Source organism: Hemitrygon akajei, chromosome 15 (assembly GCF_048418815.1).
Source record: "Hemitrygon akajei chromosome 15, sHemAka1.3, whole genome shotgun sequence".
Taxonomy (NCBI): Eukaryota; Metazoa; Chordata; class Chondrichthyes; order Myliobatiformes; family Dasyatidae; genus Hemitrygon; species Hemitrygon akajei.
The window spans coordinates 40,921,988-40,938,015 of NC_133138.1; the positions used below are offsets into that span (position 1 = coordinate 40,921,988).

At 42.0% G+C, this 16,028-nt stretch overlaps 1 protein-coding gene across 2 annotated transcripts in view; it reads right to left on the bottom strand.

Annotated features, from left to right (window-relative positions):
• hars (histidyl-tRNA synthetase) overlaps nt 1-15,808 on the bottom strand; it is a 47,433-nt gene extending 31,625 nt beyond the window's left edge. The window contains exons 1-5 of one of the 2 annotated variants that reach the window (XM_073067420.1): nt 15,616-15,757; nt 4,994-5,330; nt 4,110-4,199; nt 3,467-3,586; nt 944-1,039 (exon numbers count right to left, since the gene is read on the bottom strand). In XM_073067420.1, the coding sequence (XP_072923521.1) occupies nt 944-1,039; nt 3,467-3,586; nt 4,110-4,199; nt 4,994-5,104 (417 nt within the window). In that variant the 5' untranslated portion in view covers nt 5,105-5,330; nt 15,616-15,757. Of the gene's footprint in view, nt 1-943; nt 1,040-3,466; nt 3,587-4,109; nt 4,200-4,993; nt 5,331-15,615 lie in introns of both variants that reach the window. The other variant, XM_073067421.1, reaches the window with a different exon arrangement.
• Nucleotides 15,809-16,028: the final 220 nt, after the last annotated feature.

Genomic DNA, 16,028 nt, shown 5'->3' on the forward strand with positions numbered 1-16,028 from the left:
TAATATAGGTACTGTATTATTATAGTCCCCATCAGTCACCTTATGTACAACTTAACACTTTATGCACATACAATTAATCTAGGTATATTCGCTTTCTTATGTATTTATTTTTTATCGTGCGTTTTTAAAATTACTACTATTGTGCCCTTTATCTTTTGTGTTTCTTTTCGTGCTGCATTGGATCTGGAGTAACAACTACTTATTTCCTGTACACTCGTAACATTCAACACAGAACAGGAGCACACCCTTCAACCCACAATGTTGAGCCAAACCAGCTAAAGTTAAAATAAAAGCCCCCAAAATTAATCCCTCCTACCATCTTCTATTAATAGCGAGTACAAAAACAATTTCCACATTAAAAGCCAAAAATACTTCAGAATTATCAAAGTAAGTGTATCACTAGAAACCTTTGTTCTTACCTTGTCTTGTTATGTCAAGTGCCTCTGGCCCCATGCAGTGAAAAGGGAAGCTAAGCTCTTCAAAGACCTCTTACCTGGGTTGACAGCATGCTATCTGTCAACTACCCTTGCCTGGATATGATCTCAATCCTCACCTTCTCATGACATCTCCAAGTAGAATACAGAATTTTAAATAGTGTATGGGTGCACCATCAGAGGTCTTCAGATTGATACAATGGAATTTGTCTTCTTTTACACATTGGTTTTTGCTAATTCTATTGCACTTATTTTATTTCCTATACATGTCTGCAATAAAATGAATCTCAAACTAGTATATGCGGTAACATTTATGCACTTCAATATTAAATTAACTTTGAACTTTGATTAAGAACATGATTGAGCTATGCTATCTTCAAACACTGCTCAATCCAAATGGTAAAAAGCCTGGTACAAGTCACCTGCATTATCGTCTACCCCTCACTCTTACTGAGTGAGTATTGACCAACTTGACCTACTGTTACATTTAGTTCACGGATCAAGGATACTGTTAGATCATAACGCAATGACAACAGCTCACCACCCTGGTCCTTCAGATCATAGATAAGTTTTGAGTCTTCACCATATTTTCCCATCAGGGTTTCCTAAAGAACAAATTGGTAAAATGTTAAAATACATTTTTGTGAACTATAAAGGCATAAGCAGAGTAATTATTTAAGCACATGCAAAATATTGAGTTAGAATTTCTTTATTGAAGCCTTCCCTTGGTCAGGGTGTGTGTTGCCATCAGCATTGTACTATCTTACATACTGTAAACATGCACTTTATGCCAACCTGTCCATCTTCAGGCCAGGCTGCTCAGGCTATACTACTTTGTGACTGCATGTGCTGGATTGTGACTATATAAGCTGTGATTTGCACCTTAGTACCAGAGGAACAATGTTTCGTTAAGCTGTATACATGTGTATGGTTGAATGACAATAAACTTGAGCTTGAAGTTGTTATAATAGGAAAGAAAATGGCAAAGGAATTAAACAATGTATCTGTCTTTACCCAACATGATAAGTAGTTGGGTCTAGAACAGGGAGTTCCCAACCTGGGGTCCATCAATCCCTTGCTAAATGGTATTGGTCCATGGCATACAAAAAAAAAGGTGGGGAACTCCTGGTCTAGAATCCAAGGTCCAGCAAGGATGTGGAACTGAAGCAACTATTAAATAAACAGTACAAACTGGTGATTTAGAAGGAAGGAACAGGCCACTTATGAGTGAGATGAGGAGAAAGGTGCCACAGTAGTGCAGGGGTTAGCACAATGCTGTTACAGCTCAGGTCAGAGTTCAGAGTTCCATTCCACTGTCCTTTGTAAGGAGGCTTTATGTCCTTCCTGTGAATGTGTGGGTTTCTTCCAAGTGCTCTGATTTCCTCCCACAAAGACATACCCGTTCATAGCTTAACTGGTCACGTAAATTGTCCTGTGATTAGGCTTGGGTTAAATTGGTGAGTTGCACAGCTCGTAGGGTCAGAGGGCCTGTTCAAAAATCTAAATAGCTGTATCTCCAAATTTTAAAAAATACTTTGGAGTGAAATGAGGAGATATTTTCCCAGAGGATGGTGAACCCTTGCAATTCTCCAACCCAGAGGCTGTGGAGACTCGGTTATTGTGTTCATTAAAAACACACAGATTTTTACACTTCAAGGTACTAAGGCTCATGGAGATTACACTGGAAAATGGTGCTGAGGTAGAAGACTGGCTATATAAATATCTGAAGAGATTTAAAGGAGGAATAGATCATCAAGCCCCATTCCTTATGTTAACGTTCAGGCCAGAATGATCCACCCAGGTTCACTACATGGGAACAGCATGCCCGAGACTGCTACACTCACAGCAGTTCTCAGACCGGGCATGGAGAAAATAGGATTCATCCAGGGGTCAGATAAAGCAGCCACTCTTTGATCAGACTTCTGGACACAGCCTGGTCTTGTTAAAGACATGACAATTTCTTCCACAGGGAACCACGTGAAAAGTGATTTGATGGACATGTACAAGAGGTATAAATTGAGTGGACCAGAGACTTCTCCAGAGTGGAAATGGCTAGCACCAGAGAGCATAATTTTAAGGTGACTGGGAGAAAGTATGGGGAGGATGTCAGAGGTACGTTTGTTTAAACACAGACTGGTGGGTAGCATGTAAGAAACAGGCAGATGATTGACAGAAAAATAGAGGCCAATGTAGGGAAGGGTTGTACTGAACTTAGAGAAGGTATAAAGTTGGTATAATATTGTGGGTCAAAGAGCCTGTACTGTGCTGTAATGTTCTATTTTGTATGTTAATAGATTATCTGCTTCCAAAACTCAAGCTGAAAGCAAGGAAGGTCTAAGATGCAGAGGAAAACTGAAGATTACAGATTCAGAAGGACTGCCAGCAATCCCTGGCACAATTCCATATATGATGGAGCATTGCACGAAAACCTTCAGAAACACTGAAGGTGCACATCTTTCGACAGATGTACCATGGAAAGCATTGTAACTGGTTGCGTCACTGCCTGTTATGGAAGAGTCACTGCACAGGATCAGAGGGTTGTTGACTCAACCAGTTCCATCATTGGCACTAACCCTGCACAACATCAAGGACACCTTCAAAAGATGATGTCTCAAGGTGTCATATCATTAAGGATCCTCACCACCCAGGACATGCCCTCTTTTCATTACTACCATCAGGAAGGTGGTACAGGAGCCTGAAGACACACATTTAACATTTTTAGGAATAGTTTTTTCCCCTTTTGCCATCAGATTTCTAAACTAGTCCATGAACAATACCTTAATATTTTTGTTACTTTTTTGAACTACTTAGTCTATATATATATTTAACTGTAATTTATAGCATAGTTATGTATTGCACTGTACTGCTGCCATAAAACAAAAAAATTCACAACATGTCAGTGATAATAAACCTAATTCTGATTCTTGTGAAGCATTTGTATTATTGTGGGTTTATGACCCATCTATAGCACCATATGAGTGAACCACAGCCCAGATCAAGAGAAAATTAGTCAGCTTGGCTGAATACCTTACCTTGAGTTCAAACACAGGTGTGTCAATAGTCTCCGCTCCATGGCGTTTGAATGAGCCAGTGATGATATTGAACACTTCCGCACGGATTGCCATCTGTTTTGGATTATAGTCTCTTGTTCCCTGCAAAGTTGAAAGCTCGTTTAAGAAATCAAAATGGAGTGTTCTCATACAATGAAACAATGCAATTAAAACAAAATTACAACTATTTATTGTAAAGGAGTGCAACTGGGCACCATAGTAGTGTAGCGGTTAGTGCAATGCGATTACAGCTTGGGGCGGAGTTCAAACTTCAATTCTGGTGCTCTCTGTATGGAGTTTGGACTGTGGGAAGAAACCTACCTGTTTCACAGGGAGGACATACAAAGAAGTACTGGTCAGCCGGTTAATTGGTGATAGTAAATTATCCTATGATTAGGCTGGGTTACATTGGAGGGTTGCTGGGTGGTGTGCTCATTAGACTGGAAGGGCTTATTCAGCACTATACCTTTAAATAATAAAAATAAATGCCATGCCCATACAGTCATTTACGAACTTCAGCAGTCACTAATATTCAGAACATGGAGCTTAGTGGTAAATCGCAAATGCGAACTAAATGGAAGGCAAAGACAAAGCATGCTCTCTCCACTGTGTAAAAAAAAGATACCTTGGGTGTTTTGAGTAGAAACTGTGGTTTCACATCACTTGTTCTAAGCTGATCTTTCAGTTCCATCAACTTTGCCATTTCCTTTGCAATCTAAATAAATGTAGAAGAGAAACACAAAGTGAAATCTTCTTCAACTAATATGCCACCTTACTTCAACTATAGATCATTAACAGCTGATATTCAAAGTAAAACTGACATTGCTTGAAACAAGAGAACCTGATATTTATTGCATATACCGGACGGTACCTAATTAATTAGCTTGTTTATTTCAGCTTTTTTTCTTAAAGATGTGCTGGGTGCGATCCGGCTACCGCTGCACCCCGCCCGGCATGCTTCGTGGGCCGGTATCGGGCTCACTGGAAGGTGAAGACGGGTGAGTGAAAAGGTCAAGGGCTGGAGAAGAAAGAATCTGATAGGAGAGGACAGTGGACCAAAGGAGAAGAGGAAGAAGAAAGGGAACCAAGAAGGTGGGGTGGAGAGTAATTTGTTCACTGGAAAGGGAAGTCAATATTCATGCCATCAGGTTGGATGCTACTCAGACAAAGTATAACGTGTTGCTGCTCCACCACCCCGAGGGTGGCCTCATCTAGGCACAAGAGGAAGCCACAGATCAACATGTCAGAATGGGAAAGGGAATGGGAACTGAAATGTTTGACCACTGGGAAATCCCGCTTTTGGCTTGAACTAGATGTTTTCTTGATTGTTTAGATTTGGAAACGTTTAAAATGTTCTGAAATGCACACTTTTCAGTCTTTACTTTTTATCCTTTTAAGAGTTCTCCTTGCCATGAAGACATTGTCAGAGTACAAAATTTGGTCATAATCATTTTATTCTGTAATAATATCTCTATTTGTGAAAAAAAACTACATAAGAGTGTTACACACCTGTTCATCGGACAGAGAGCACATAATGCGTGCAGCCGCGTTACCAGATCGAAACCAGGAGAAGACGAATCCAGATGAGTATTTCACAGCAAAGGTTCCAAATTTGTACATTTTGGTTTGAAGTTCAGTGGATCGGTGTGAAAGGTACTCCACGTGTCCAGTTCGATCCCAATAATTCCGTCAAAGAGTCAACATTCAAATCCCATTTAAAGTACACCGGCAAGTTCCGTCAAATGTCCAAAGGAGGCCAGGACCAAATATGACATGACATAAGGACAATGAAATCCCAAGCGGATTGTGCATGGAGGAATAGGAGAAAACTTGTCAGCAACTACCACTAACCCAGTGGTATAGTGAGGCAGCAAAGCATGGTGGAAAGGAGTAACAGCGACAATTAACTAAACCGAACAATAACTTTCAAACCACATTTTCCTGAAAGAACCAATTACCAGCCTATGAAATTTACTGCATCAAGCACAAGTTTAAAAAACAAAAATATTGCATCAAAATTTTAACACCAGGTAATACTGAATGGCGTCTCAAATAGGAAGTATATTATGACAGGAGAGGACAATCAATTTTCATTTACAACTACATGATGGTTTTAAAATAACGATTGACATTTTTTTTGCCCAAAGCCCTTATTCATTATTAGCAAGACTATAAAACATAAACGCAGAATTAGCTAATTTGATTCAAGTCTGCTCTGCCATTCCATCATGGCTGATTTATTAGCCCTCTCGACCCCATTCTCCTGCCTTTTCCTCATAACCTTTGACACTCTTACTAATCAAGAACCTGTCAACCTCTACTTTAAATATAGTGGATTCCAGTTAACTGAGTCATCCACTTATTTGGGACAATTCTTAAAGAACAAGAATTAATCAATAAAATAGCCAGAATTCCGTTCATTTATTTGGGACACTATATCACTGAAATGGTACAGGAGACTGTTGCCAAACAGTTTCTAACATGTGCGCTTGTGTGGCCATTATTAGGCACTAAACTGTACTTAGAGCATACAGCTTTTAAATAGCAACAGTTGCGTGTGTTTTGATTTCAAAAAAACCAGTTAAATTGTAACTGATAATTGGCAAGAAATGCTTCGCTCACTGTGGTTTCAAACATCCAGGCTTTGAAATGCTAGGATGGGAGTGAAAATGAAAGGTTGCAATGAAAATGAAGGTTTGGAGCATGCAATCATCCAATGCATTGTATGAAGGTAACCCACAATCTGCATGAGGTGTCTGCATTCATTTTGTTCATTTACAGTCAAAAGAACACAGCAGTGTACACTGGATGAGTTCCTCCTTTTAATAACAATTAGAAACTAATACTGTATATAGTTTTATAGGTACTCTACAGTACTATAAAATTAGTGTTATGTTCTAATTTGTTCAGTATTTCATTTAATTACATTTTTTTTAACTCAGTTAAACAACAGTATGAATTTTTTTTATACCTTTTTACCATTTCTATGAAACTCCAGCTAATTGGGGCAGCCACTCAATTGGACCAATATGTTTCAAGTAACTGGAATCCACTATATACCCAATTACTTGGCCTCTACAGCCATCTTAGGCACTCCACACAGGTTGGGTTTTCTGCTTCCCCTTCACTAATACATGACTATCAGATTTTGTTTCATCAACACACACATTTTTGGCAAGCTCTTCCAAGCCAGAACAGTCTACAGATCCTTTGTTTACTTCCAAAAGGAAATGCAGAACAAAGCCTGTACTTTACGATCAGAAATGCCCAGTTTTCTTCAAGCAACAGGATATAATCCTTTCTTATCTGATTGTACAATGTGCACAATCCCAAAGATACCCATAAACATATTTCAGGCCCAAAATAACCATCAGTCTAACCAATCTCCAAGTAAAAATTTAATCATGGTCAAAATCAACCACAGTATTTTAAAATTGCCTTTAATCTAATAACATCATTTCTAAATTACTAAAATACACACCTGTTACAGTTCATAGGATGTAAATGTTTACATTGGCAAACTTAACATTTCTACTCAGAAACTAACAGTTTAAAGGTTCAAGTAAACTCCAAACTGGCCATAATACTCAGGGACTTGGGCTATATTATTTTTGAGTGACTGTATGTTTTACTGCTATTGTAATTATATGTGCTGTATGTGACAGTTGGTATTGTGTTTTGCACTTTGGCCGTGGAGGAACATTGTCTGGCTGTACGCATGTGCATGGTTAAATGAGAATTAAACATGAACTTGAAATGTACTGGGATTCTGTAACAATAAAGGTATAAAACCCAATTAACAGAAATTAGTACAGTAAACCTCCCATAATCCAGCACCCTCAGGGCCCTGGTGTTGCTGCAATTCCACACTATTGCATATAGTAGTAGTGAGCAGTCCAATCACTTGAGTTGTGTATAACGTTCTCCTAAGGGGTTATCTATTGCTGGGTCCTTCAGGTGGCCGATCTGGGGTCCTCATAACCGGGGTGCCAGAGTGGATTTCCTTAAAGGAAAACGTCTGCTTGCAACTTTGTTTAATGTGAGGAGACTGTTGCACAGACATACAGTACTGAGCAAAAGACTTAGGCACTTGTAAGAAAATTCAGTAAGGTGAAGATTCCTTCAAAAATAGTGAATTGAAAAATTTCTAAATATATATTAAAAAACTATAAAGAGTAGTAAACAGTTAAAAAAAAAGGTATGGTTTTTAAAACTACATCTCAGGTACACTGTTGTGCAGTTCTGTAAGAAAATTGGCCGGTAGGTTCTTCCAAGCATCTTGAAGAACCTGCCACAGTTCATCTGCAGATTTTGTGCGTCTTGCTTGCTTCTGCCTCTCCAGGTAATCCCGCATAGCCTCAGTGATGTTGAGATCAGGGCTCTGTGGAGGCCACACCATCAGAAACCATTTCAAAAAATCTAGGGTGCCTAAGACTTTCACAGAGCACTGTATCTATTGGATATATCTCATTAATAACTCAACACAATTTTAATTGTTATTTAAGAACAGCTTCTTCCTTTTCACCATCAGATTTCAAATAATGTATACCATTTTTTTCTTTTTGCACTAATTAATTTAACTTTTTATATACACATTTGTAATATTTAGTTTTCTTTCGTATTATTATGTATTGCATTGTACTGCTGCCACAAAACGACATATTCCAGTAACATTAAACCTGATTGTGGTTCTGATCCATGGTAGTACAATTACAATCTCAAGAGAACTAGGTGAGTTTCAGAAGTGCAAGGAAACTAAAGATCAGCAACTTTCAGGGTCGCTCAGGGAACAGAACTGGGTCAGCCACATACCAAAGCACCGTGACTTCTAAACAATAGCAGAAAGAATTTGGAGTTTTGGGTATATATTGTGTTGGAGATTGAGAATCAATGTTCTGCAAGGTAACTTTTGAGAGATTGCATTGAAACTCTTTGCTAAAATATGAATGAATGCACAGAATTTTGGCACAGGTTTGGACATTAGTGGTTAGTGCAGTGTTACTACAGCTCAGGCTGTTGGGAGTTTGGAGTTCAATTCCAGTGTCCTCTGTAAGAAGTTTGTATGTCCTTCACATGAGCGCGTTGGTTTCCTACCAGAGTCCAAAAACGCACTGATCAGTAGGTTAGTTGATCATTGTAAATTGTTCTGTGGTTAGGCTTGGGTTAAAAAGGTAGGTTGCTGAATGTTGCAGTTCATTGGGATGAAAGGGTCTGTCCATGTTGTTTTGCTAATTAAATAATGTATGCAATCAACCACAAGAATACCCAGGCTGGGGCTAAAATTACTCTGATTAGTATTAACTCAGGCCAGTCCCAGGTGGGAAGGGGAATGGAAGGATGAACACGGGCTCAGAGACTGGGGAGGGGTGGTAGGGCTGAGAGAGGAAAATAAATCAGCTATGATCAAATGATGGAGCAGACTTGATTATGGCCTTATTACTGAAAATGAGGCCACATGCAAGCCTTCGAAATATTAAAAGAACAGCTTTAGAAGCATGACTGAAAAAATGGAATTTTCACTTCAGTTCAGTGAGGCAATTCACTTGACATTGCATCAGCCAGATACAATTCCCCCTGGACTAGAGCATTTCAGATTTGATTGAGGTATTTCCTGTCATAGATATAACCTAACTGAAATATACAAAGTATGAAAATAACAGGAAACTTATCCCTTAACAAATATTTCTGTGGTCACACCAAGGAAGTCAATAGTGTGTGTTTACTTTGCAAACGTGGTCAAACATACACAAAGGTTCATCGGACTGAAATGTCTGTTCTGTGCTGTATCACTAAATAAAAAAGATAGCATTCTGATAGGGCAACTCTGCAAGAAACAAGTCCTTCCAAGCACAGCAATAGGACCAACCTTAATTATCCATCCATAACACCAAAAGACAAAGCAGCAGCAGTAGGCTGTTCAACCCATTGAGTTTGCTAACAATTCCATCATGGCTGATTTATTATCCCTCTCAACCCAATTCTTCGGCCTTCATCCTAACTAATCAAGGACCTATCAACCTCTGCTTTAAATACACCATATGACTTAGCTTCCACAGCATTCTGCGGCAATGAATTCCACAGATTCACTACTAAGATTAAAGAAATTCCTCCTCATTTCTGTTCTCAATGAACATCCCTCTATTCTGAGGCTGTGTACTCTGGTTCTAGACTCCCTCACTATAGGGAACATCCTCTCAACATTCACTTTATCGAGGCCCTTCAATATTCGATGGGTTTCAATAAGGCTCCTCCTCATTCTTCTGAACTCCAGGGAGTACAGGCCCAGGGACATCAAAAAGGTCGGCACTCTATTGGGGATCGAGTGGAACAGCTTTAGAAGCATGACTGAAAAAATGGAATTTTCCCTTCAGTTCAGTGAGGCAATTCACTTGACATTGCATCAGCCAGATACAATTCCCACTGGGCTAGAGTACTTCAGATTTGACTGCGGAATTTTCTGTCAGAGATATAACCTGACTGAAATGTACAAAGTACGAAAGTAATAGGAAACCTATCCCTTAACAGAGGTTTAACAGACTAGAATATCTGTGGGTCTGATTCACTGGTGAGGCCAACAGTGAGAGGGTTGCATGGCCTCAGTAGTGACGCACACCAGGCCTCATTCATGCCCCGGGGTCGCCTGTTGCAGCCGTTGAGGTAGGATACGCCGGAGCTGGGCGAGTGCAGCTGGGTTGTGTACTGGCCCCTCTGGTCAGTGATGCCCTCCAGTGCTTAACTGCAGCTGCACTGCACGAGGTGAGGAACTGTTGTGGGCTGTTCAGAGACGTGGCTCCAGAACATTCACGCCCATCAATCAACAGGACATGCCACTTGGGGACTTTGGATATATTGTTATTTTATTCGTATGTTTGTCTATTGTAAAAATACATGCCCAATACACACTGTATGTGGCTGTTGGTAAGGTGTGCTTTGCACCTTGGAGCCAGATGAACACTGTTTCGTTTACCTGTATTCATGTGTATGGTTGAATGACATTTCACAAACTGTACTGCTCTGTTCTATTAATATAATTGGAGATGATGGACTTGCCATGGCACCGTCACCATGGAAACCAAGGCCTGACTGGAATAGACAACTTCAGGCACAATAATGACAGATTTCAATGAAAAGGAGATGTTCACATGTCAGAGGCAATCAAAGGCTATTGACCATGACCTATTGATCTTGTTGTGGATTGTCAAGAGGTGATAACACAATATCAGCATATTGATGAAGATACTGTACCTTATCTCTAAACATCTGTAGAAAGGACATACAACACACACAAAATGCTGGAGGAACTCCAGCAGGTCAGGCAGCATATAAGAAAGGAAATGAACTCATTATGTTTTGGGACAAGACCCTTCAACAGGACAAATTGATCAAAGTATTATAACTGAGAACATAGAACAGTACACCACAGGAACAGTCCCTGGGGCCCACAATGTTGTGCCGAAACAGCTAAAAAGCAAATTGAAAAATCCCTGGGAAAAAAAACTAATCCCTCCTACCTACACAATGTCCATTTCCCTTATCTTTCTCATATTCATGTGCCTATCTAAACGTCTCTTAAAAGCCTTGAATGTGTTTGCCTCTGCCACTATACCAGGCAATGCATTCCAGGTATCCACCACTCTGAGTAAAGAAAACTTACCCTCACATCCCTTTGAACCTACCCCCTTCACCTTCAATGCATGCTCTCTGGTAGTAGACAGCTCTACCCTGGATAAAAGATACTCCCTGTCTACTCTACCTATGCCTCTCATAATCTTTTAAACCCCTATCAGATCTCCTCTCAGCACTCGCTGCTCCAGAGTAAAAGAAAACCCACCCAAGTTTCTGCAGCCTGCGTCCTGATAAACCTGTTCTGCACCCTCTCCAAAGCCTCAAACTTGATTGCGAATGAATGTGCAGAGAAAATCCAACCCCTATGCAGGAGAAATGGAAAACAAAGGCTCATTGGAATGGGATCGGGGAGGGCAAATGACATCAGATGAGGGCGAGTGGGGTAAATAGAGTGCATACTACAGCTACTGGACATTGGGTTGTAAAGGTTAGGTCTCACAGCTAGATAATCAGAGGAAAAAAATACAGAAAATGCTGAAAGTATTCAGACAGGTCGGGGAGGGAAAGAATGTTTTCATGTGCTTCCTTACTTACCATATTCCAGCACTCCCAAATTATAACCCTTCACCCCACCAACTATTTATACCTTTACCAACTCTGCTCCATGTCTCCCAATTTCTCCCCCTTCCCGCTTCTATCACCCACTGTTCCCTGTCATACCCCTTCCACCACCTGAATCTTCAGCCTATCATCCAACCCATCCGTTACTGTCCTGCTTCAGACCCCACTACCTTGATCCTCTTTATACCGGCCATCTCCCCCTCTTAGTCCTAATGCTAGGTCTCAACCTGAAAAACATTGACATTAGATATAAAAAATTCTTTTCCTCCACAGATGCTGTTCCATGCACTGAGTTCATCCAGCAGCTGCTCTGTTTCAGGGTCCAGCGCTTCCCAGAATGGAGCAACAGCCTCTGTTCACGTGCACGAGTTTCAGTTTCATTTAGTAACCACCAACCCCTCCCTTCCGTTACCGTTTCATTTAGTGATCAACCCTCTCCCTTCCGTTACCGTTTCATTTAGTGATCAACCCTCTCCCTTCCGTTACCGTTTCATTTAGTAACCACCAACCCCTCCCTTCCGTTACCGTTTCATTTAGTGATCAACCCCTCCCTTCCGTTACCGTTTCATTTAGTGATCAACCCTCTCCCTTCCGTTACCGTTTCATTTAGTGATCAACCCTCTCCCTTCCGTTACCGTTTCATTTAGTGATCAACCCCTCCCTTCCGTTACCGTTTCATTTAGTGATCAACCCTCTCCCTTCCGTTACCGTTTAATTTAGTGATCAACCCCTCCCTTCCGTTACCGTTTAATTTAGTGATCAACCCTCTCCCTTCCGTTACCGTTTCATTTAGTGACCAACCCTCTCCCTTCCGTTACCGTTTCATTTAGTGATCAACCCTCTCCCTTCCCTGTTAGTTTCATTTAGTGATCAACCCTCTCCCTTCCCTGTTAGTTTCATTTAGTGACCAACCCCTCTCCCTTCCCTGTTAGTTTCATTTAGTGATCAACCATCTCCCTTCCGTTACCGTTTAATTTAGTGATCAACCCTCTCCCTTCCCTGTTAGTTTCATTTAGTGATCAACCCTCTCCCTTCCGTTAGTTTCATTTAGTGACCAAACCTCTCCCTTCCCTGTTAGTTTCATTTAGTGATCAACCCTCTCCCTTCCCTGTTAGTTTCATTTAGTGATCAACCCTCTCCCTTCCGTTAGTTTCATTTAGTGATCAACCCTCTCCCTTCCCTGTTAGTTTCATTTAGTGATCAACCCTCTCCCTTCCCTGTTAGTTTCATTTAGTGATCAACCCTCTCCCTTCCGTTAGTTTAATTTAGTGATCAACCCTCTCCCTTCCCTGTTAGTTTCATTTAGTAACCAAACCCTCTCCCTTCCCTGTTAGTTTCATTTAGTAACCAAACCCTCTCCCTTCCCTGTTAGTTTCATTTAGTGATCAAACCCTCTCCCTTCCCTGTTAGTTTCATTTAGTAACCAACCCCTCTCCCTTCCCTGTTAGTTTCATTTAGTAACCAACCCCTCTCCCTTCCCTGTTAGTTTCATTTAGTGATCAACCCTCTCCCTTCCCTGTTAGTTTCATTTAGTGACCAAACCCTCTCCCTTCCGTTAGTTTTATTTAGTGACCACTCTCCCTTCCCTGTTAGTTTCATTTAGTGATCAACCCTCTCCCTTCCCTGTTAGTTTCATTTAGTAACCAAACCCTCTCCCTTCCCTGTTAGTTTAGTGACCAACCCCTCTCCCTTCCCTGTTAGTTTCATTTAGTGACCAAACCCTCTCCCTTCCCTGTTAGTTTAGTGACCAACCCCTCTCCCTTCCCTGTTAGTTTCATTTAGTGATCAAACCCTCTCCCTTCCCTGTTAGTTTCATTTAGTAACCAAACCCTCTCCCTTCCCTGTTAGTTTAGTGACCAACCCCTCTCCCTTCCCTGTTAGTTTCATTTAGTGACCAAACCCTCTCCCTTCCCTGTTAGTTTCATTTAGTAACCAAACCCTCTCCCTTCCCTGTTAGTTTAGTGACCAACCCCTCTCCCTTCCCTGTTAGTTTCATTTAGTAATCAAACCCTCTCCCTTCCGTTAGTTTCATTTACTAACCAAACCCTCTCCCTTCCCTGTTAGTTTCATTTAGTAACCAAACCCTCTCCCTTCCCTGTTAGTTTAGTGACCAACCCCTCTCCCTTCCCTGTTAGTTTCATTTAGTGATCAACCCTCTCCCTTCCCTGTTAGTTTCATTTAGTGACCAAACCCTCTCCCTTCCCTGTTAGTTTAGTGACCAACCCCTCTCCCTTCCCTGTTAGTTTCATTTAGTGACCAAACCCTCTCCCTTCCCTGTTAGTTTAGTGACCAACCCCTCTCCCTTCCCTGTTAGTTTAGTGACCAACCCCTCTCCCTTCCCTGTTAGTTTCATTTAGTGATCAAACCCTCTCCCTTCCCTGTTAGTTTCATTTAGTAACCAAACCCTCTCCCTTCCCTGTTAGTTTAGTGACCAACCCCTCTCCCTTCCCTGTTAGTTTCATTTAGTGACCAAACCCTCTCCCTTCCCTGTTAGTTTCATTTAGTAACCAAACCCTCTCCCTTCCCTGTTAGTTTAGTGACCAACCCCTCTCCCTTCCCTGTTAGTTTCATTTAGTAATCAAACCCTCTCCCTTCCGTTAGTTTCATTTACTAACCAAACCCTCTCCCTTCCCTGTTAGTTTCATTTAGTAACCAAACCCTCTCCCTTCCCTGTTAGTTTAGTGACCAACCCCTCTCCCTTCCCTGTTAGTTTCATTTAGTGATCAACCCTCTCCCTTCCCTGTTAGTTTCATTTAGTGACCAAACCCTCTTCCTTCCCTGTTAGTTTCATTTAGTGACCAAACCCTCTCCCTTCCCTGTTAGTTTCATTTAGTGACCAAACCCTCTCCCTTCCCTGTTACTGTTTTATTTAGTGACCAAACCCTCTCCCTTCCCTGTTAGTTTTATTTAGTGACCACTCTCCCTTCCCTGTTAGTTTCATTTAGTGACCAACCCTCTCCTGGAACTTCTGCCTGGCCTGCTGCATTCCACCAGCATTGTGTGTGTGTGTGTTGCTCACAGATAAGCCTTTCATTCCCGGAATCATTCTCGTGAACCTCCTCTGAACCCTCTCCAATCACAGGACAGCCTTTAAGAGGCCGAAGACTGCTCACAATACTGCAAGTGCTGTCACACCTATTCCCTACCAAGCATAAACATTAATTCCTTGCTTTTACATTCCAGTCCTCTCAAAATGAATGCTAATATTGCACTACCATCCTCACCACCGACTCAACAACCTGCAAGTTAAGCTATAGGGAATCCTGCACAAGTCCACTCCTTCATTACTTCTACCAAAGCGCATGACCATAAACTCCCCTGCACTGTATTCCACCTGCCACTATTTTGCCCATTCTCCCCATCGAAGTCCTTCAACAGACTCCCTGCTTCAACGCTGCCCGCCCTTCCACCTGTCTTCGGGTCATCCGCAAACCTGGCCAACAAAGCCATCAATTCCATCATCCAAATCATTTACACAGAAGCATAGAAAAACCTACAGCATAATACAGGCCCTTCAGCCCACAGTGCTGTGCCGAATATGTACTTACTTTAGAAATTACCTAAGGTTACCCATAGCCCTCTAATTTTCTAAGCTCCATGTACCTATCCAGGAGTCTCTTGGTCCCAACACAGATCCCTGTGGAACACCACGAGTCACCGGCAGCCAAACAGAAACGGCTCCCGTTATTCCCACTCTTCACCTCCTGATAGTCAGCCAATCTTCTGTATTAGTTTCATTTTATGACCACTAATCCCCTCCCTTCCCCATTCATTTGCAGGCGGGCCTTGGGTACGGGATCGGTCCAACTGCAGCAGCCCTGTAACACACCCAGTTCCGACCGGGGATGCATCTCTGCGGCAGGCCGACGACAGCTGCCCGGTACTCGAGGCCCACGGCACTGGCACTTTTCCAGCCACCCCCCTGACCCTGCCGGATGACCGACCTGGTCTCCCGGGCTGTTCTCCTCTTTCATTCGCCTCACGAGCTCCTCTTGCTGCTTCACCAGTTCCACTGAATCGCATTCGCCCTGCTTCGCCATCGCAACCGGATCAGAAGTGAAAAAAAAACCGGGCGATACGCATGGTTCAAGTCTCAAGTCTCCTGCCCTCTGTTCGGGGATGGCTCCGGCGTCTTTCGTCACCTCATTCGTTCCAATTCACGTCCATCAAAGGAACCCTCCCCTCCCCTCTCCCTCTATTGGCAGTCGCAGCATTGCCCGCGTCGGCACCCTCCCCTCGCCACCCCATTCGTTCCATTCATTGTCCATCACCGGGGTCGCGCCCCATCTTGACAACAGCATTACTTTCACCGCCCCCGACGGTTTTTCTGGCCACTTCTTTCGCTCCAGTCCATGTC